General features: G+C 42.4%; 1 protein-coding gene across 2 annotated transcripts in view; it reads right to left on the reverse strand.

Annotated features, from left to right (window-relative positions):
• Positions 1–1,925: 1,925 nt before the first annotated feature.
• Positions 1,926–22,056, reverse strand: part of srgap2 (SLIT-ROBO Rho GTPase activating protein 2) — a 59,442-nt gene continuing 39,311 nt past the window's right edge. The window contains exons 3-23 of one of the 2 annotated variants that reach the window (XM_079242560.1): positions 20,870–21,032; positions 16,014–16,076; positions 14,675–14,890; positions 14,158–14,286; positions 12,554–12,775; positions 12,366–12,467; positions 12,086–12,283; positions 11,904–11,988; positions 11,337–11,364; positions 11,041–11,071; positions 10,333–10,393; positions 10,052–10,129; positions 9,819–9,953; positions 9,641–9,746; positions 8,464–8,688; positions 7,074–7,153; positions 6,588–6,786; positions 5,555–5,692; positions 5,167–5,377; positions 4,977–5,087; positions 1,926–4,879 (exon numbers count right to left, since the gene is read on the reverse strand). In XM_079242560.1, the coding sequence (XP_079098686.1) occupies positions 4,331–4,879; positions 4,977–5,087; positions 5,167–5,377; positions 5,555–5,692; positions 6,588–6,786; positions 7,074–7,153; positions 8,464–8,688; positions 9,641–9,746; positions 9,819–9,953; positions 10,052–10,129; positions 10,333–10,393; positions 11,041–11,071; positions 11,337–11,364; positions 11,904–11,988; positions 12,086–12,283; positions 12,366–12,467; positions 12,554–12,775; positions 14,158–14,286; positions 14,675–14,890; positions 16,014–16,076; positions 20,870–21,032 (3,130 nt within the window). In that variant the 3' untranslated portion in view covers positions 1,926–4,330. Of the gene's footprint in view, positions 4,889–4,976; positions 5,088–5,166; positions 5,378–5,554; positions 5,693–6,587; positions 6,787–7,073; positions 7,154–8,463; positions 8,689–9,640; positions 9,747–9,818; positions 9,954–10,051; positions 10,130–10,332; positions 10,394–11,040; positions 11,072–11,336; positions 11,365–11,903; positions 11,989–12,085; positions 12,284–12,365; positions 12,468–12,553; positions 12,776–14,157; positions 14,287–14,674; positions 14,891–16,013; positions 16,077–20,869; positions 21,033–22,056 lie in introns of both variants that reach the window. The other variant, XM_079242559.1, reaches the window with a different exon arrangement.

The following is a 22,056-nucleotide window of genomic DNA, read 5'->3' on the forward strand; positions in this document are numbered from 1 at the left end:
GAAGGACATAGGTTAAAATTTCTAAATTCAAGGTCTTTCATTGAGTGGCCTATAAAGGGTTAAGACTGACTGGCCTAATCACAAAACACTTTTTCAGTGTGATGATCTAGATACCTCTGATACTATCTTTGGACAAGGTTTAGCTTCTTTTTGTCAATTTTTACATGACTGTAGTTCTGCATTGCTGTTTAATAACAGTTTCCCACTGTCGATATTAAGACTTGGGATTTATAGGCAAACACATATTTTCTGATTGCTTGAACAGGTTAATGTTGTTATACAGTTTAGAGGGAGAAATACAAGTACATTAAAATCTTTGGGGAACATTAAAAAGATTTAGTTATTAATTACATCTCAATTTTTAATTATGTTCCTTCTAAGCCATCTGCTAGTAGTTTCTGCCACTTCCCCATCCCACCAGGCCTTCCAGTTGCTCTTTATTCAAAGACTAATACTTCATTCTGACTTTTTTTTCTTTGCATCTGAATTACTGCTAACTGAAACCATGTGCATCATGGGACAATGGCTGACTCCCTGTAAATTTGTACAGAAAAAAAATACTTCAGAAGTTGCCATTACACACAGAAGTCTATACAAGAACTTGTTGAATAGTACATTTTCTGTGGTTTTTGCATTTTCACAGCAGAGATGCTCAGGTCCCTTTTTCTCAACCTCATTTCCTGTAAACTATCTCAGTTTATCTGCTGAATTACATACTTACTTCCGAAGTCTCTGTTGCTTTTTCCTGTGATGTGGTAGATGAAATAAACATTTAATCTTCATTTAATAAATATAGAACACTTCGCTCTCAGACTTCAGGTTTACTTGTGGTTCCCAGAGTCTCGAAGAGTACTATGGGAGGAAGGGCCTTTAGCTATCAGGCTCCTTTCTTATGGAACCAGCTCCCACCGTGGGTTTGGGAGGCAGACTTCCTCCACACCTTTAAGATCAAACTGAAAACCTTCCTTTTCCATGATTCTTATAGTTAAGATATGAGCATCTCCTGAGTCGGAGTCTGCATATACGGGACCCAACTGTCCTGGTTATGCTCTTTGCTCTTATAGTTATGGGTATACTAGCCATCCATTACTTATGTAGCAATGGGAATGTCACCTGATGAGAAGTACCTCGCTCTATTACTCCAATATATTATAACATATGTATATATATATATATATATATATACATATCTCCTTTTTTCCGCAGGTCTTTCTGGTTAAGTGCAACTGTACATGTTGATCTGTCTTTCCTGTCGTCTCCACCCCAACCAGTCGAGGCAGATGGCTGCCCTCCCTGAGTCGGGTTCTGCCAGAAGTTTTCTTCCTGTTAAAGGGGAGTTTTTTCCTTCCCACTGTCGCCACATGCACACTCAGGATGGGGGATTGGATCGAAGTCATGATTCGATGCAATCAGTTTGTTTCTATTATAGACTAGGTATGAATTGGCTTGAAATGATGTGTATGTAAAGTGTCCTGTGACAACATTGTTTTGAAGTGGTGCTATACAAATAAAGCCGAGTTTAAAGCAAAAATAAACCTTATTTCAACTGTCTGGTCTAATCCAGATTTGTCAGCATCAAACTGAACACTTTGTGTGTCATGGTAGTGAACTAAAGTACACAAAGAAACACCGTATAAAGTCTGTTTAAGAACTTTTATTCTAAATGCAGAAGAACTCTGTTTGGTTTAAGGTTTTCTTTTATCAACACACTCAAAGGTTTACTAAAGGCAGTTCCAACAATTGGTGAATTAAGCTTTTAAATTGTACCTTGCCTCCATCTTTGTAATGTGCAATATGTGGTCATGAGGTGACTGCACATTAATATAAGATACATGATAATAAATTAAGGACACAAGTCTTTATAGCAAGCCATGTTTATTAAAAAACATCTACTACAAGAACTACACAGAATTATATAAGGCCTATTTGATTAAACCCCTATTGCTATTACTGTACAATACTGTACCAAAAAGTGTACCTCTGTAATGTACAACATTGTATATACAAAGTACATCTGAACACAGGATTCTCCAGTAATACAGAGACAACTATAAATAGATTTGACATTACAGTTTCTTTTTTTTTTTTAAGTTCTGGCAAATTGACACAAAAATGCATATGTAACAATATTCAACTCCAACACATCATCCCCACACAGTTAGTCCACATGCAAGCCAAGTTGTTCAAGTGCACAATGATTGACTTGACATCAAATAAAGGTCCCAGCTCCTTTTCACACCACAGCCGGGACACACACACGCCAGCCACCCACATGCACACCTGTATGTGTGAGCTAACGCTTCTGCATCACAAACGTACACGAGCACACACGGTCTCCCTCCAGTTGTCATGATGAGGTAAGAGCAACACAAATTCACCAGGTATGCACAAAGAGATAAAAACAAAACAACTTTACAGTTCATTACAGGAATGCAGTGTGTGCTGTATATTTTGGAAAAAGGTAGAGAAGAGGAAACATGATCAGACATGACTGTAAAGTCAATTCATTAACTTTTCACAAAGGTAAAAAAAGAAGGATGTTTTCAGTTTACTCTTACTAGGATGCGTCTGTTTCTTGTATTAGTGTTTGCAAAATCCCTCATATATTCTCTAATTCATGACTAGATATAATTTAGGAAATGGCTCCAATTATTCCTGATCACCTTTCTCCTCAAACAGCTGACCTGTTACTGGTGTTGCCACAGCAACCTATTAAGACCACATTTCAGTTTTCCCTGCAGGCATTTAATTGTATAACATGTGTACAGTGAACGTCTTTTTGGTTTTTTTTTTTTCTTCTCTTTCAGCACTACGACTGCTGAACACTAGAGAACTGTTTCTCTGTCTTCAGACAGTCGCGGTGAGGTGGCATCCGTTAAGGATGCACAGGCAGGGGGTGAGGTGATGCGCATACATGCTCTTTATCCATGCTTGTGCTCAAACATGCAAAGAGACCGATACACAGTTTACACCAACGGGTCCTGTGGATTTAACTGTAAAATAAATGGGAATAAAAAAACTAACGTTGGCTTAAGAACGCAGATGATGAGGTGGTTGGTTGTGCTTTTATCTATGCATACTACCAGTTATCATGATTACCAAATATACATAGACAATATTAGAATAATCAAACCCCCTTCTTTTTTTTTTTTTTACTGTTAATTGTAAAGCAAATAGTTTAAAAGGAGCAACATGTAAGTGTGTTTTTGAATTTGTTTTTATAGCTGGTACTACAAACACAAGCTGATGCAAATCGGCCAGTTTGCTACTGTGGCTGCTGTGCATGGCCCCAGCATGCAAGGAAAACCTGAAAGGCGTTTTAGCTGCCACAAAAAAACACCACCGAGACACATTTGGGGAAAATGTGCATGTTGTGTGTACAGTCCAACATAAGACGTATAAAAATGCTGGGTTTTTCAGTGGTCCCCTAATCACACAGCTGAGCCTCAGGAGAGAAGCAGCATAATGCTACAGACTACCAGCTGTCCCTATTTTTATTGCTTTATATGGAATTAGAAATACTGTTGGGTTTATGTTACGCTCCTGTTGTGCCACTAGTACTAAACAGCAATAAGAAAAATCAACTCACAAACATAACACTGGAGGAAAAAAATAAAGCTTTTGATCACACGGCTACACTGATATTTGGCCCAGCTTTTCTTCCTTTCATCATCCCAGAAATCCACCCATAACTCCAGTCTTCAACTTCTGAAGCAGCAAATCAGTGTTTCACTTCTACAAAGCAAAGATCACAGCTGTTCACAGTCTGTTGTCAGAAAGCAAATGCTCCTATCCATTCTGCTAGTTGTAGGGTCATTATAAAGAAAAGAAAAAAAAAAAGAACCCTCTCATGTCTGCTATACATAAACCAAGCAGCGCTTATTGATCCCCGTGTTGATTTGTGTGTAAAAGCAAGTAACACTCTTGCAAACCCACTCGCACACAATGTCATACATCACAAGCTACTAGTTGTAAGTTCTATGTGCCACAGATCTGGACCCTGAGTCCTGCTCCCTTCTCAAAGATGTTAAAAATCTGGCCACCTTTGGAATCTCTGCAATGGCAAGAAAAGCAAATGTTTCTGCAAGGTCTTGGCCCCGCAACGGCTAACCTGTAGTAAAGCAGAGCTGCCAGGAGAGGGCAGACTCTAGACACTAGATAGAGAATGATGGCATCTTAAGAACCTGCCTGGACACCAATGCTACATGTGAGTAGTGGGTTAGGAATCCTATGTGAAACAAAGTAAGTGCTTTCTGGCACCTTTTCAAAGAGCTGTAAGAATCAAGAGTTTATTAGAAGAAATTTCATGGTTCTGATTCAGGGATTCAACTTAAGCTGGGCAAGATTTGTCATTAGACTGAGGGGGAGGTGGGGGAGGAGGGGTGTGAGCGAGCGAGTGTGCGTGGCTTGCGGGTGGAGGGGGAGGAGGCGTCGGAGGGACAGTGGAGGTTGGGGAGCCCATTGCTGGGCTGCCACTCCCGCCTCCGCTCTTTGGGAACACAACCGGCTTGGGTCTTGTTGCTGGGGGGCGCATCTCTCTGAAGGAAGGTACAGACGAGGAGAGAGAAGAGGAGGACAAAGAGGGGGACGTGGCAGATGGCAGTGGGCTCCGGGGCTGGCTCCTGGCAGGGCGGAATGAGGAGGGGACGTCGCTGGCTGAGGAGGCGCTTCGCTGTAGCGGATGGACATGCGACGAGCTCCCCTCGCTGTCCCGCATCAGACGGGAATGGAGCGGACTGGAAGGCTCCGAAGCTCCTCCACCGCCACCACCACCCATGCTTTTCAGCTGCTCCAGTGTGTCCAGGACCACATCGGGGGTGTGCGTATGTTTGGAGGCGGTCTGCCTTTCCATCTTACTGAGCTCAGTCATTGCAGAGTCCTGCATGTCCTGCAACATGCACGACGTAAGTACAAGTACATACACACATGAGCACACAGTTGTAGTGAGTGCTGTAATGGTGAAATGGCAGCAATACCTGCGAGCTGTGCTCCACCTGCGCTATAACCTCCGGTTCCAGAGGTCTGTGGTTGCTGAAGCTCTTGGAGCGTCCAGCTGGAGTTGTCTTCCGTAACTGTGGACTCTCCACCTAAATGTTCCAAATAAATCTCAATAAATGCTTTTCAAATGCAAAAACAAGTCATTACACGAAGACACTGCTACAGTACCTTAGTTTTGAGCGAGGAGTGGCGAGTCACTGAGTTAAGTATGCTGTGAGCGCTGACTGGCCGTTTGTCTCCGGTGTCTTTTATCAAAGCCCCACCTACAGGAAGGGAAGCAGTTCTCACGCCTCCTCCACCACTGGCTCCTGGACTTGAACCGTCACTCTCTGAGCGGAACGGTCTCCGGATGTTCCCGGGCTCAGGTCGTTTCCTCAACCTGAACGAGACAAAATGATGCCGTTACGTTTGACGTAGCTTCGATCTGTTAGCGGTAAAACATTAACTGTAACTAAATGAACTACAGTCAACAGTCAGAAAACTACAGATTAATGCTGGACCAATGGACTTGTGGTGAAAGTTCTCACTGAAACACAAGCATATGATATAAACACACTTGTTGAGGTTGGCCAAATAGATGTCGGCCACGTGAGCTCCAGTCGGAGAGGCGGCGCTTCCTCTAGTGGACACCCGCTCTTCCAGCAGGTCCCTGCTGTCAACATCAGGCTTTGGACTTCCTCGTCCCACATCGGTCCTGAAACAATCCAAAATCATTTTGTAATTAAATAAATTATTAAATAAAATGATGTAGCATTTGTATTTCAGTATTGATTTGCCTGACTTTCATTCTGGAAGTCTAACCAGTTGCAACCAGTCTTGAGTAGAAACGTGTGTAGAAGCATCTACTTTATCTGCCTTTTGAAGAAATGTCTTTAATGCTTTTGTTCCCGTTTAAATAAAAATGTAAAATACAAAAAAACAAAACCAGATCCTACAGTGAGGTATTTCTAAGCTTACTTTGACATTACTGAGTAATTACTGCTCACTCCTGTCAAACAGGAAACATTTTACTGGTGCATGAAGTGGTTAAAAGTCGGTGTTGGTTGTACTTCAGAGATAACAGAAATAATAAACCCAGTTGGGTTTTCAATTCTCAAAATTATAGTGATGTTAAGACAAAACAACAACAGCAGCAAATTAAAAATTAATCCAAATTTTAATCTGATTTCTACAACTATAATGTCTTATTTTACCAATCACCTCTGTCACAGAGCAAGTTAATCATGAATAATAACTATTATCAGTGTGATCCTCCCATTGTGTATATATCTTTCACATTCAGACAGTAGCACTTGGAAAATCCCAGAAGCAAGTTGAAAATCAGCTCATGTCTTCAAACAAACCAGTAATTGCTCAGGTTAAGATGAGAAGGAATGAGGCTGGCGTTACCATGCAGATCAGCTTCCTTAGCAACGGGGATTTCCACATCTGTTTACTTTTTGATCAGACTTGTCATCCAAAGTTCGACAACTTTCCTGTTTAAGTTTCTGACTTTTTAAAACTAAACTACAAATAAATAAAAGCATGTAGCTGTTTTTTCTTCCTCTAACACAGGATGTTTATTCTAATGAAACTGGAATACATCTTACGTGTCTTGAACAACAATGTACTGGTGCGGCACCAGTCCTTCCACTCCGTTGTGTCTTCCCTCCCACCACTCGTCAGAGGCTCGCTGGTACAGAAGCAGAGAGGCGCCCTTTTTGAAGGACAACTCCCGACTGGTTCGGCCGGTGTAGTCGAACCGAGCGATGGCTTCAATTGGTTCAGACTCTGAAACAGCCAATGAGCCTGAGGTTCACCGATCGACAAATGGAGACGGGGAAGTAAGAGAAGCGGGGTGCCGGTGGCAAATCAAGATGGTAAAAGAGAGGAAGAAGAGAGAGGAAGTTGAATTAGTGCGTAGCAAATTAGTTGCTGCATCTGTTGATGCACGAAAGTTAGAAATACCTGAGCAATAAGAAAACTGTCATTAACAGGTTACTGAGCAGGATGTGAGCGTAAAAACAACACTAGCTGGTGAGAAGCAGGATGACATTTCATGAACTGGTGACAAGGGGAAACTGTTTATTACGCACCATCTTCACTATTTTGGCTGACAGGGACAGTGTCAGGCTCCGCGTCTTCCACAGGGGGGGGCTCACAGAGCGGACTGTTGCTGCAGCGGAGTCAGAGACAAAGGACATTTAGAGGATGTGAAAGTCTCAGACTGGATCAGATGTTAATGACTAACAGCCTGAGCTCATGATCTTCTACCCAGACAGAATTCACCTCATACGTTCATCACGGTGTTGCAAACGCTGTGTGTTTCTCTGCAGGGGCATCTTTAACTCACCATCTTTTTCTGCATTCCTTCTTTTTGGAAAAAGTTTTCCTCCTTTTTTCTGCTAATTAAATTCCCAAATCTGAGAATCTCCATTATTCATCACATTTCTTTAGTTTTCACAACATTACCTATTCTGGAAACACCGAATCCTCATTGATCATTTCATTAGTTTATGTCTTGGTGTTCATAAAAGCAGATTTTTAATATTCAAATGTCGAAAGTGATTAAATCTTTCAGTGAAGATCAGATGGAATTGTATCCAGAGAGCCTGATGTGATGAAAGCGTGTTTACACAAAACCATCACTTTTCTGACTCAACTCTTTGATTAATAAAAAGCTTCTATAATGTGAGAATTTTCTTCTATTTCTCAGCATCAAACAGATGCATGAAGCAAAAACTGAGAGGTTTCAGCTTTCAGTGCGCTCTGTTGACCGCTGTGGAATAACATCAGGGCAAAAAGAGATTAAATCTACTAAAAGGTTTCATTTCCTGCTAGTACATTCACCTGAAAGCTGAGAAACAAGATCCTAGTTAGTTGTTTGTTTGTTTTTTTAAGTCCTCACACAATTATTAGGCTTCACAAAGCTTTTGTGCTTCAGTTACAAATGGGTTAAATTTCACTTGTGTGCAGTTTCTGAAATTACAGGTTGCGAATTTCCAGAGTTCATGAAAAAAAAGCCTCCCTGGTTTAACAAAGCCAGCTTACTGCTTGCAAATGGAATATCGTGTCTAGATTTTCTACAACGTAGAATGAAAGCTACAGCTTGAGTCTAAACAGCTGCAGTGAGTGGCAGTAATCATAATAACTAGTGCCATAGCTTGCCATTACAATAAAATTGAAAGTTAGCCATTATGTGCGCTGTGGTGTGTGCAGGCTGAGCCCTCGCGGCCTGATGTGGTCAGGCGCTGCTTTAATCTCCTGAATGATTGAGAGTAAGCTGATCCGCATGGCCCTCTGGCCCTGAGCGGAGCAAACAAACTGAGCACCCCCCCTCTCAACATTGTTCCCTGACTGTCCCTAAAGCCTGGCCTTCCTATAATTAAAGCCTCCTCATCTCCAAACCCCCTTGTATCGTGAACAAGGGCATCCCTCAGTCTCCTCACACTAAATAACACGTCACAGTTTAGTCTCCTTCCTCACCAGAAGTCATCTCCTGCTCCGGGGATGGTGTATATGGGGCCCTGCAGGTCCTGCGGCCCAGGAAAGATGGTGTCATGGTGGATGATGATAGTTTTAATGAGTTCGTTGACGTGAGCTTGGCAGGAGACCTGGTCATGGCCCTCGGGGACAGACATCAGGGTGGGGCCGAAACAGATGGCCAGGTTGTAGGGGTCCATCATGTTTTCCTCGCTGTACTGAGACAGGCTGAGTGGAAGGCAAAGCAGAGTCGTTTAAGGACATTATCTCATCCCTCTCACTTCTACATGAAATACACAAAGACAAACAATCACGACGTGTCGTTTATAGCCCGAATCATCCTGGGGAGAAAACTGTGGATGCATCCAGTATCTGAGTAACTAGCTGCAGTAGTTCCAACACCACCCAGGCCTGTGGTAACAGAGAGATTCTGATGGTGTGTGTGTGTGTGTGTGTGTGTGTGTGTGTGTGTTTCAGGGAGTGAAAAGCAGCAGAAGCACTGGGCTGACTGTAAATCCCTAAAGTAAATGTGGGAGCTCCACTGTCTCCACGTGAGCCGTCTAGGACCAGTTGGTTTACCCAGAAGTCTCAAATGTCAACTCTCCCCCTCCAGGAGGGTTTTGTCTTGGTTTCAGAGATGAATCCAGACAACATGGAATGCTTAAATCTGCATGCATGTATCTGTGTGTTTGTGTGTGTGTGTGTGTGTGTGTGCATGTACTTAAATGTGCACGCAAGCTTTCTGACTACTTTGTTGTTTGTATCGCGAGAAGATTAGAGCTACTTTTTTTTTGTTGAGTTTGCTTCTAGTTAATAGCTGCATTTGTCCCTGATGTGACTCTACTGAAAAGCTGGAGGCGAGATCGAACTGTAAAAACAAACACGGAAGGGGAAATTTAATCATTTCTCCATTAGGAAAGCTTCCAGTTCCTTTAGGATTTCAACGATGTGCTTTTTGACCTTTTCTCGTGCAGCTGACTTCTCACAAAGGTTAGAGGATGTTTGGAAGTGGTGTGAGAAGGTCAAATCTGTTGTGAATTGTAAGCTGCTATTATTGGAAATATCAGATCTGATCGCTTTTACACACTGATCAGACGACTGATTAAAAGGCTTTATCTGCGAGCATACGTTTAGATATTCTGCCCTAAGTTCTTGATGTTCTCAATAACCAGCTACTTACTGGTTGAGGAAGGCAAACAGGTATCTCATGATGATGAGGGTTTTACTGGGCAGCGATTGCAGAACCTTCTTAATGTGGACTGCCCGCTCCTGGAGGCTTTCCATTGCTGCAAAACAACATAGCTGTGAAGCCATAGATATCACTCAGACAATCAAACAAGGCACACATGAGGACTTACAGACACAGGATATGAGGTCATGAAAGACTTCTTTAGGAAAAAGACCATGCTCCAGTCCTCTGAAGTACAGCTTCAGTACACCAGCAATAGAGTCCATGTCATGGTCATTCTGGTCCCCTGCCAGCGGGTCCTCACCTATATGCGGATGGGAGGGAGGAGGAAGGGGGTGATAAGGGCATCAGATACACCACTTTTATTTTTAAATACTGTTTTCTGCTGGATCAGAGTCTTACCTCTCTCAAAGGCATTCTTGATATCATTGACCTCCACCTGAGAGCCTGACACTCTGAAGATGCCCTCGTGCTGCAGTCCTGTACATAAACAGATGTGTTAAAACCACGAGTCTTAAAACCACATCAGTCTGGATGTTTTAAGTTTAAAAGCCAAAATTTTGGTCCAATTTCCTGTTCAAAACAACCAACAACCAATCACACTTGACATAAAAAAGCCCACCAATCAGCGCAGTGAAAAGAGCTGTTGTTAAACATATCGCTTTGCTGGAGAATTTCCTCACCATGGCGACTGATGAAGCGGATGCAGCTCTCAACCATCAGAGGAATGGCTTCACTTGAGTCCTGAAATGTTGCAGAGAGAATTGACTCCAGTTTAGCTGAAAGCATTGAAATTAAACGGGGGGGGGGCAACGGAACGCATCTCTTTCCTCGTACATGCCTGCACATGCATCGCCGCACACATTTAAGAAGAATGGTATCAGGCACTGGGAGAAGAAGGTGGGTGCAGTACCCGGTTGTTGCTAGGAGACGACACCTTTTCCTTTTCCTTTGTTTGTTTGGGTTTTTTATATAAATCTCAAAGAGGTTAGGATATTAAAGACATATACGATAAATATATGTATAACAAATGACATCAATCAAACCATGCCTTTAATATGCTAAAAGTAGAATGTGAAATTTAGGAAAAATAAACTGATTTCTCTGTAAAGCAAGAGCTCATGGCATATCCACAAGGGGGGGCTACAAACATGACATTCCCCAATGAAGAATTTGGCTTTTGATCATTAACTGCAGATGAAAAAATACATTTCTGGTTCAGATTTATCTGAGTTATCGCATAACAAACCGCATATTTTAGGCATCTAGATGCAAACACAAGCTATACACCAGCAAGAATATTCTGAGTAAACGTGGTGAGTTAAAACCAAAGCTGCAGCAGCTTTTGATTGAGAAGCCACTCTGAAACACACACACACTCAGCTAATTACCTGCTTCCGTACTGTTGAGTTTCTCCTTCCACTACACAGAGAGAAAAAAGGGAAAGAAAGAACAGCACTCTGTCATTATGTCTCCAGAAAACGTCTATTTATATTCACCACTCTGGTAAAGCTCTATTTGTACACACAGACACATATGCACATGTGTTGAGACTATCTATAAACATTGAGGAGGGAAATAATACCCCCGTCTGCCAAGGAATCAGTGTTTAACACTGTGATGGTATATGCATGCTTATGAGTGCGTGTGTGTGTGTGTGCATATTTCCTTCCCTCACCACACCTACCTGGCAATGCAACAGTCAGTTTTCTGACCTAAAGGAGGGAGAGACAGGAAGAAGAGGAGGAGCATGAGAGGGAAGAAGTTTATGACAGAGGAGAGACACAGGGATAAGGCTGTTAGAGCAGGAACAGGACACATAAGGAAGCAGCTTCAGATGAAACAGGGAAACAAACTTCCTCTTCAGCTATACACAAACAATACAAGTGAGGTTTTCCTGTAAGGTTGTGGAAACACTGACATCTGACCAACAGGAACACACAGCCCATACGCACATGCTTCAGACTGCAGCTGCATGCACATATGGTCAGTGTCTCCGTGACCTAGCGCTTGACTTGCACACAGCTTGTGATTATTAGATAAACTAAAGTCATTCTGCTTCACTGAATGGACTCTAATGCGTCCCTCTGCACTACCTCATCTCTCTGATTTGCTCCCTGTTTTTGCTCCAGGCAGCAGATCTTCACCTGAATCTGTCCTGCTTGGAGGGGAGGGGGGCAGAGATGGGGTATCCTACTGCACTCCCACTGATGGAAACAACGAAAATAACCAAAAAGGTATGAAGGACACTCACTCTCTCCCATGGCCTTTTCGATGAGATCATGCTCAGCCTCCAGCTTGGTGATCAGGCTCCTGCCTTCCAGAAACTCCTTAAGCTTCTACAAAGTATTCAAACACATAAGTTGGAGTCAGAATTGAATATTTAGAGGTTTATTTCCTACTAAGGTTACTGAAAAAAAGCTTGCTGGTACTGACTGTGAAGTAAAACTGTTCCGTCTCCTGCTGATTGGCCCTTCGCTTGGCCAGGCTGGGTTTGCTCAGATATGACTCGCTAAAGGTGGACTTGACAGACTCCATGCTGTTGCTGTGATGGAAGCACTCGGAGACGTCGTAGTCCTCCACCGTCACCATGTCTTGAATGGTGGACAGAGTGGCCTCCATGGTTTTCTTCACCTGATGAGCAGAGGCCAGGAGAAAATAAGGTGTAAAAAGATGAAACCATTAAATGCACAATCAAAGCTTAAGAAAAGCAAACCTCGTCATTCTCAATCTTAAGAGTAGAGAGGCGGGACTGCAGCTTCTGGCACCTCTGCAGCAGCTCAACCTCCAGCGGCGGCTGTGCGCACATCATTCCCATCTACGATGCAGAGAACAATTAACTAGAACACAGATTTTTTACCAACTGACTATTTTTGGACACAGACATAAACATTAGAAGCTAACCATGTCTCCCATGTGGGACTGAAAGTCAAAGCGAGCTGGTGGGCAGAACACATTGTTGTAGGTCTCCATCAGTTTTTGTTTGTCCCCATTGGGCTCCAGACTCTCTGCTGCGCCCTCCAGTGTCTCCAGGCCAGTGTGCTTTGATGTTTCTACATTCTGCTCTGCAGATAAGTAGGTTCTCAGGGCGCGGTGCAGGCTGGCATGGTAGCCCAGGTCACAGCACTGTCACACAGTCATGCACATATGGAAGTTAACACTTTTAGCAATGAGTAGAGCTAAAACATGTTAGCTTATAGATAGGTAGATAGATAGCCTGATAGCTAGATAGATAACCAGATAGATAGATAGCTAGATAGATAGATAGCTAGATAGATAGATAGATAGATAGATAGATAGATAGATAGATAGATAGATAGATAGATAGATAGATAGATAGATAGATAGATAGATAGATAGATAGATAGATAGACAGACAGCTAGATAGATAGATAGATAGATAGATAGATAGATAGACAGACAGCTAGATAGATAGATAGCTAGATAGATAGACAGCTAGATAGATAGCTTGATAGGACTTTATTCATCCCTAAAAGGGAAATTCAAATTGTCTGGTGACACTCACTCTTCCACCTCTCACAAATGCGTATTAAAAATAAATAATTGATCAGACAGACATAGGTTAAAATCACATTAGCTTTATCTTTTGCACCCTTGGCTTCTACAGTTGGGACAGACAAGAAAAACAGAGAGAAGATAGGCAACAAAATACCGAATTGAAACAAAAGCCGGATCCAAATCAGTTCTGATGACTACTGATGTCGTTGATTTCTACCAATGTGCTCATCCACCAGTCGGAGAGCTCAAATCTCTTATAATAGTAGGAGATGTTCAAATATCCCTGGGCAAATGACTGAATGCCACATTTATCACTAATGTCCCCTCCTTCATCACTAAATTTAAGGGACTGAAAATGATCCATGTTACATTATGTTGATGTGAACAAGCTGAAAAATTCTAACAGTTAGGTCTGCAATGAACGAGAAACCAGTTTAGATCTCCCAGCATGGCGGAAACACAATGTGATTACTGCTTCCTTTATCAGTAGCATCCAGTCACATCCTTCACATGCAACATGTGAGCATCGTGTCCAGCGACTGTAAAACAGATCTTCTTGTTTAAAAATAACTCACAAAGTGCTAAAAGTCTGATTTCCACCCACTTCAATCTAATTAAATCCAACTGTGTTAAAAAACAAAAACAAATAAAAACTCCCTCAGTGTTGACTTGTTGAGCGGTCCAGCAGGCAGAGAAATGTTCCTGTCAAACAGAAAACTGACTCCTTTCTTGTTACAAAATGTTTAGCCACAGGCTGCTCATATGTGCAGTCACAACAAACTCTGTGTGAAAGCTTAGTCAGGAAAAGGACAAAAACGATAGAGGATGACCACTTTGCTGCCTTCATTAGAAACACTGAAGCTAATTTGGAGAGACTTACCCAGTGGCAACTGCAGGCTTAAATATAAGGACACGGGATACACACAAAACTCCCACAGCCCACAAATACCAGCTTCCATCACAGAGTAGCACAGCGTGTTTATACTCACATCAATGATGTCGGAGAGGTCATGGATGTAGTATTTGAAAACGCAGCTGTTGGTGGCTTCGAGCGCCAGCAGGTACTCATTCCTGGCCTTGATGGCCTTCAGCTTGTTCTCTGTGTACTTAGCTTGCCTCTGATAGGAGGGAGAGAGAGATAGTAGAAAGACAGAACAATACCAATTTAAAAAAAAAAAAAAAAGGAGGAGGAAAGGAATCAGGTAAGGATGAGGAAGAGGGTGGTGGCGACAGAAAGGAGGGAGGATTACAGAGGGATGATAGGTGTTAAAGTGAAATGCCTCAGTATTGATTCGGGGTGATAAGAGGTGGGGAACCGTGTTGCTGTGACAGGCTCCAGCTGTAGCTGACAAGGTTAGCAATAAGCCAGTCATGCTCTCATAAATCATTCATGAGACACACACACACATACACACACAAGTCTGTGTGACAACAGGTGAAGCACTCAGAAGCAGCCTTTTTCTCTCTGCTTGATGCCTTCAATTTCCCCTCCCCCACCCCCTTCACCTTCTCCTTCATCTTCTCGATTTTTTTGACACTGGATCGTCGAGCTGGTTTCTCGTCGGTTTTGATGCTGGCCAGTGTGTCAGGGGAGCGTGGTGTCTGGCGGTCTTCCTGCCGCCCGGAGCGTCCCATCTGCTTCTCCTCCTGCTTCTCCGCCTCCTTCAGTTTGGACTCAGCATTGTTGCTCTCGGTGTTGTAAATGTGGTACGTCTTCATCACCTGTTAAAAAAAAAAAAGGTTTGAGATTTTGTCAATGAACATGACTGTGTGTTTTCCCAGAGTCCCTCTCCTTTCACTTTTGACTCTTGATCACAAGCAGCGCTTCCTCCAAGCAGCGAGTCATCCAAGCCGCTTTTGCTAGCCCACACGATGGCACTCAGACAGTATGAGTGTAACATTAAGAATTAAAAGAAGGAAATGGGCATGTTTGTGTAGTGTCAGCTGTATTTGCGTGGCCATCACCACCAGAGCAGGAGTCATTACACTCCTCTGCTCAGATCTTTTAACAACACTGCAGACAGAAACACTGCTCTGTCCAGTGAGCACCACTTAAACCAGATCTATTTCTATATCTTAGTATAGACTGTAATTACACCTAAGACTTGCTTTTATGGGTTTAGCTGACCTGGAGCAATTACACAGGCTTGCTTTAGTAAAATAAATAATAATAATAAAAAAAAAGCCACAAATGCAAAAAGTGCATCACAGTGTGACTGCCTGAGTCCGTTTGGCAGCATAAGGAGCATGTGGAACCAGATGATGACTGTGACAATGTTAAAAAAAAAAAAAAAAAAAAGCTCAAAACAAGGCTGAGGTTTAGTGGGTCTAATGTTTAACATGATCCCCGTTTAGCTTTATAGAACAGTATCATTTTCTAATTAGCTGTGCAGAACGGAGGCTGATGTCATTCGTTTTGCTCGTAAATCAAAGTTTCAGACAATTTCAAATTCTCATCCGATGATGCTGCAAATTGAAAACTAGAGGGTCTCTGCAGGAAGCAGAAAGTTTCAAGAAACGATCCAGCAAATGCAAACCCCTTTACTCTAAAATCTGTTCTGTGATCGGCTTGCTCGTGCAACTCCATCATGAAATTCCTTGTAACCAAGCTGCTCGCCGAGTTCTTGTGTACATGTGGTCAGAAACTTGTTTAGGTCTAGACTTAAATCGCTTCTTTTCGAATAAAAGGTCAAAGTCCTTTTGATCCAATAACACTTATGAGGAACGTAATGCTCACCCTAAGTTGACAACAAAGCTCCCTTCATGTTCTCCAAAAAACATAAACATGCAATTATAAACTCATGTGCTGTGTTGTGAGTGTGATGGCAGGTGGGGGTTTGCTTACCGTGTATAACTCATTAAGAACTTTCATCATGTCCTCCTGCAGCTGCACTCCAACCTCTTTGCTCTGAAAAGAGACAGAAAAGAAGTCTAATGTGAATAAACAGCCCAAACAATTAGATTTATGTCATAACATGCAGTTGTAGTGTCCACCTACCTGCTCATCTCTGCTAGCTAATCAAATCTATACCCACTCAGACATGTGATCAACCATTCCTCCATCAGGAATCCAGACAAGATCACCTCGTTGAGCAGGAGTGGAGAACTGTCTAATCCAGATAAATGAGCAAAGCAGTAATGGACCTGATGGATGTGCACAGAGGCCACAGATACTAATCTCTACTTGATAGCAGAAAATGGCAAGAAGACAACAGAGCCAAAGAAAAAAGGAGCGAGATAACCAAACTGAAAAAGATTAAAAAAGGAGACAAGAAAGGGAAGAAGGAGAGCAAGACAGGCACAACCATTCTCCAGACATAACCGCCAGGAGCCACTAGTGACTGATGACAGCAGCCCATTGATCAGTAGATTCCACACATATAAATATACACTCGCAAACAAACGCATGCATTCATAGCGCTTCGCAAACTTTTGCATAAATATGTCGGGAGTGTCCCAAACTAGTAAAAGGGCACTATTCAACTCTTATGCAAAGAGAGCAACAAAAGTCTGGTCAAGTCACTTTTATTTATGTAGTCCGACATCCCAGACGTGCTTCCAGGGTCCTTACAGAAAGGACACAATATGACAGTCTCTATTCTCAGGCCGTCGGAAACGCCAATCAAGCTGCTTTCGGTAACGGACCGATTGCACACGATGTAAGATTTAAAGAGATCAGAAAGCATCAGGAAACTTTACTACTTTGAATTTTGGTTTGGAAACAATAAGCACATTAAAATATTTTCTGATGAAAGGAAAAGTCCGTTTAGATTAAATAGTGATGAATGTTATCAAATCTCAAAAGATTTTTTAGCAGCAACTCAACAAAACTCTGAAAACAAGACCTTAGTGATCAACTCTGAATTAAACAAATGTGGCTGTATGGTGCATGAAAACAGTCATCTGATGTTGTTTTCTGTCCCACAGAGCTGAGTAGAAGTATTTAATAAGATGCAAGGGGGCCAAAGAGAGACCCTTGAGGTTCTCCAAATACTTTAAAAGGTAGAGTTTGATAAATTCTTTTACAGAGAACTACTTCTGCAAGCAGACTTAAACCCATAAGAACCCAGAGTCACATACAGGATTCATACAGTTTCTGAGATCTTTGGCATCAATTTATGGAGCAAACTTTACCCAAATTCCTGTTGAACACAATCTCATTTGTCTGCACCTCAAAGCTGATGACTAAACTGTACAAATTTTTGAACAATCACACTGTAATAAATGGTGAATATCCCTCAAATATTTTGGTACTTTTTATTGTACATTTTCTTAAAAGGGAAAAATAGAGACATGATATTTAAAAAATTGGACATATCTAATCATTTTTTGTGGGTTGGATCTTTATCGGTTAAACTATCAAGTGAAAGTGGCAGTTAATAAATGATCACAGTAGGTCAAGCAACAGTTCATGAGCCACGGTGTAAATCTGTACAGGCAGGAATTGTTGCTAAGTGTGTTGGGATGCTGCTTCTGCTGAAAATAACTGGGTTAAAAGGAGCTCTCTGTGTAAAATCTTGTTTAGTTTCTGGGAAAAAGTTGATGATGGGGCAAAAGATATAAGCTGCATGTGAAGCGGGCAGAACCGTCAATGCCACGAGACACACAAAGCTCTCAGTGGTGTTGACAAGCACGCACCAACAACTATTCAACACCAAAGACCAAGAGCTGAAGAGATACAAGGCTCCAGCTCCCAGAAAAGCACGTCACTAACCCTACACTCCCAAAAATCTTTACGTAACAGGAACATTTTAAACTATTATGTGAAGTTTTGCTGCTTTGTCAAAGTTTGAAATATCCTAAAATGGTGCAAATTTAAAGAAAGCCTGTCTGTGGAAGGAAAGGATCCAGACAGCGAGATGAAGAACAAAAGTCTTACCAGCCACAACATTGGCATCGGTAGCTGAGGATGGAAACTTCATTCGATATTAAGAAAACATTTAGCTGAATCACACAATTTCAGTAGTCATCTCCAGATTACACAAACGATTCCCATTCTTCATTAGCATGGCTTTACTGAGCAGAGATAATTACATATTCTAACTGAATTTTGATGGTCATGTTACTAATGGGGCCTTCAGAAATGGACCAGCTTGTAAATGGAACTGAAACAACACCCATTTGAGGTAAAGTAGTTCGATGTGAGCAGTCAGTTATGTGCAGCTCATAGGATATGGTTGAGGAAAGTGAAAAGCAAAGAAAGTGATAAAAACTGGAGAAGGAGCAGAATCTAAGCAAAATCCAATTTTGCAAGTTCACTCTGAGCATCTGTTGTCAAAAGAGGTGAAGGAAGGGACATTTACAGGTGATGTAGTAATACAAATAAAAGTTTCGGGTGGTAACGAGAAGTATCAGAGAGCAGAAAGGTCAATCAGACAGACAGACAGAAGGGCTGCAGAGGGACAAAGTGGCACGAGGGAGATTTAAGGAAGCGTAGCAGGCCAGAGATGTAACAGGATAACTCAGCTCGTCTCACACACACACTTTTTAAAGTGCTCATATTAGGTATCAGCAACCAGACCACAGCCAATCAAAAAGCAATCAGGCCTGGCTGAGCCCCACCATTTATCAAACATCATGATGACCTTTGGACCTCTCATTCTGCATGTGGTTGTCTTGTCCAGCTCAACAAGACCACAACATAAACTGGCAACCTGTGTGTGTCATTAGCCCTGATATGTGAGGCCCAGGTTGAGTTGTGCTCATTAATACTGCTTGATTCAATAGCACTGTCAAAGTGTCAGACACATAATCTCTCACAAAACCCAAATGCAGAAGGAATATCATTCTGCAACACTTTCATCCCCGCAGGGTGAAAGCGTTTGAGATAAATGTGCTGACTTCTCTACTACCGACTGTGTCGTGTGACGTAGCCCCTGGCTCTACGTGTATCCATGCTGCTGACTGGAAATGTTATAAGTGGACTCATTTTACGCTTAATTAGGCATCAGCGCATCCACCGAGTGGATGTGAGCCGCCCGTTTACAAGATTAAAAACTAACCTCCTGCCAAACAACAACCAGTTTTAAAAAAGCTAGAAGTGGAAAGTCTTGTTTTGTAGCGGTGCATCAGACAGGCAGCAAGATGGGGGTGGAGATATGAGAGCACCCTCACTGCCAGTTATTAGACTGAAAATGTGGTTCAAAGACAACCTGTCAGGCTGGAAACCAGCAGCCTTCGCCGTGACATTCCATTCACACACGGCTTCACTTTGACATCTACAAACACACGGTTATCTTACACCAGTGAGGGCACTGATGACATTCTTCTCTTTCCATGAACCCAAAACAAACCCTTGTTGCTTTGATCTTTACATGAATCTGAAATCTTCTAACTTAAAATAAAAGACGAAAGGTCTATGTGTTCATCCTTTGATGCACCAATGATCAGCAAAAATGACCTCATCCTGCAGCAATGTTCACACTGTGATACTCACACAGAACAAATCCTCCAACATGTCCATCGTGGAGGTGAACAGCTATCTCAGAGGGGGAGGGGTTGCCTCGGTATCTGATACATTATGACTAGCACCTTCTTGATCTCTATCCCAGTCCCTTTGCTTCATCCTTTTTTTTTTTTTTTTTTTTTTTTTTTAAATAAATGTTCTTCCTCCACATTTTCTCCTTCTCATCTCTTTCATCTCTCAGACTGGGAATGCAAAGATCAGCAGAGGCAACAATAAGGCTTCTGTTTGAACAACAAACCATGTAAAATGGTCAGGATGAAGGTTTAGCTGATGAGCAATCAGTCAATAAATCAGCTGCTGGGGAGATGGATGGACGTGGCAAAAATATGACGCAGATGCAGCATGTTTGGCTCCTTCCTTCTGTCTCTTTGTTTGAAGCAGAGGAGAAGCCTCAACTCAGCAGCTAAAACTCTTATTAAAAAAAACACCGTCACACACGGAGCAGGGTGCAACCATAGACTGTATATAAAGAGATGGATGGAGTCTCCGTGACGTCACCCACAGGTTTCTGAAGAGCTGAATTGAAGCTCGGTGGGCGGTTCCTACTGTCGCCATGTTGGCAGCGTCACGCGCATCTTCTCGCTCAAAAATACAAATATGGGCAAAGAGGTGGAGGTGAGAGGGCAGCCATGAGCGTCATGGTAGATGATCGACATCGAGCAAACTCTGAGCTTTCTGTAGCTAAAAGCTAACCGAGCTAACCCCGAGATAACGGGCGCTACCCAGCTAACAGAGGTAAGCGGGCTAAAGTTAAGTCACATTGTTAACCGGCTAAAAAACGCAGTTATTCTACGTTCTTCTTACCTGAAGCCGGAGATCGGTACCCGTCAATCAAAAGGACATGCCCCTAAATTTGCCGAACTTCCAAGATTAAATTATTTTAAAACGGGCGAGTTAGAAAAAAAATTCACTCCCCCCACAGTTGTCATGAAGGCAAACCTGACTTATAAACCGAAAATGGATTTTTGAATCAGGCTGTAAACATATTTATTTCTGCCGTGAAGTTGGCCTTTTTAACATGGGAGTCTAAGGAGATTTGCTGTGTTTTGGAGCCAGCCCCTAGTGGATGAAGGGGGAACTGCAGTTTTACGCACTTCCGCATAGGCTTCACTTTTAACTGCTGGAGGTTGTCGCTAGGATGCAACGCATCCTCAAAAGGATTAAACCCACTTCAGTTAGGAAAACCAACCAGAGTGCAGCTCTGGTGTGTGTGTGTGTGTGTGTGTGTGTGTTACCTTCTTGAAGAGGCGTCCCGAGTCCTCGCTGATCTGTGCAAACCGGGGGATGATGTTGTTGAGGTAGAGGTCAGACAGGGTGGCGTGGTCGCGGCTCTCCCTCTTCACCTGAAGCAGCAGTAAGTTCCAGCAGTTCACAGGAGATAAAAGGCTCTGCTCCTTCCTATACACACATACACACACACACAGTATTACAATGTATTTTAGGATTTTGGATGCTTCGCCTCAAATCTGCTTCATCTGCTGAGTTAATTTTTTTCATCCTGACGAATTACAAAAGCACACACAGACAGGTATAAAACAAATCCAATACTGTAACTGGTGTACAAAGACCTCCCAGACAGATTTAGCACAAACCAGACAAACCTCTCGTTCTGTCTAACACACACACATACACACACACACATATACACACCCACAGAGGGAGTGTAAGCCAGCCCAAACAAGGGATTCAGCCAGGGTACAAAACCCAGCGGGAAGATGTAAGACTCCCTAAAAGCACAGCTGTTGCTGAAATAAATAAATAAAAAAAAAGGATAAAAAGACAAAAAGAAGTAAGATAAACCTGAAAACAGCAGTAATTTAATTAACAATGACATACTTAAATACTATTGTACGTATTTTTCTTTCAATTTGCCATAAATTCAGTCAAAAAAATTCCAGGCTGTTAAATGCCAGTTGACGCATCAACACACTCTTACGGGGTGTAAACACACTCCGTTTGACTGTAGCGAGAGAGAGCGTGTGTGTTTGAGTACAGTATGAGTTATGGATGATCCATGGATGATCTAGTGGGTAAAATGGATTATGAGTGAGTGTAAGTGGATGAAAGAAGGCCATTGTGTTGTTAAGAGCAGCTTTAGCTGGATAGAGAGAGCAAAGAGCTGCAAGGCATTTACATCACACACACACACACACGCAAACACACACAGATGGAGGTCAGGGAAAGTAGAGCAGTGACCCAAGGATACACAATGTCAAACAGACAGAGAAAGTCTTTGATTTGTCTGAGGGGCATAGCGAAGAGGGTGGGCCCTAGGGAGGACAGTGTGTGTGTGTGTGTGTGTGTTTGACAGAGGTATGGATGGTGATGTGATAGGTTAGTACTGGCTGTCACAGGTCAAATGACTAATGATAACAAGGCTAAATGAAGAAGAAGAAAAAAAAATCCACCTACTCACATTATT

The sequence above is a fragment of the Telmatherina bonti genome (assembly GCF_933228915.1).
Source record: "Telmatherina bonti genome assembly, chromosome: 6".
Taxonomy (NCBI): Eukaryota; Metazoa; Chordata; class Actinopteri; order Atheriniformes; family Telmatherinidae; genus Telmatherina; species Telmatherina bonti.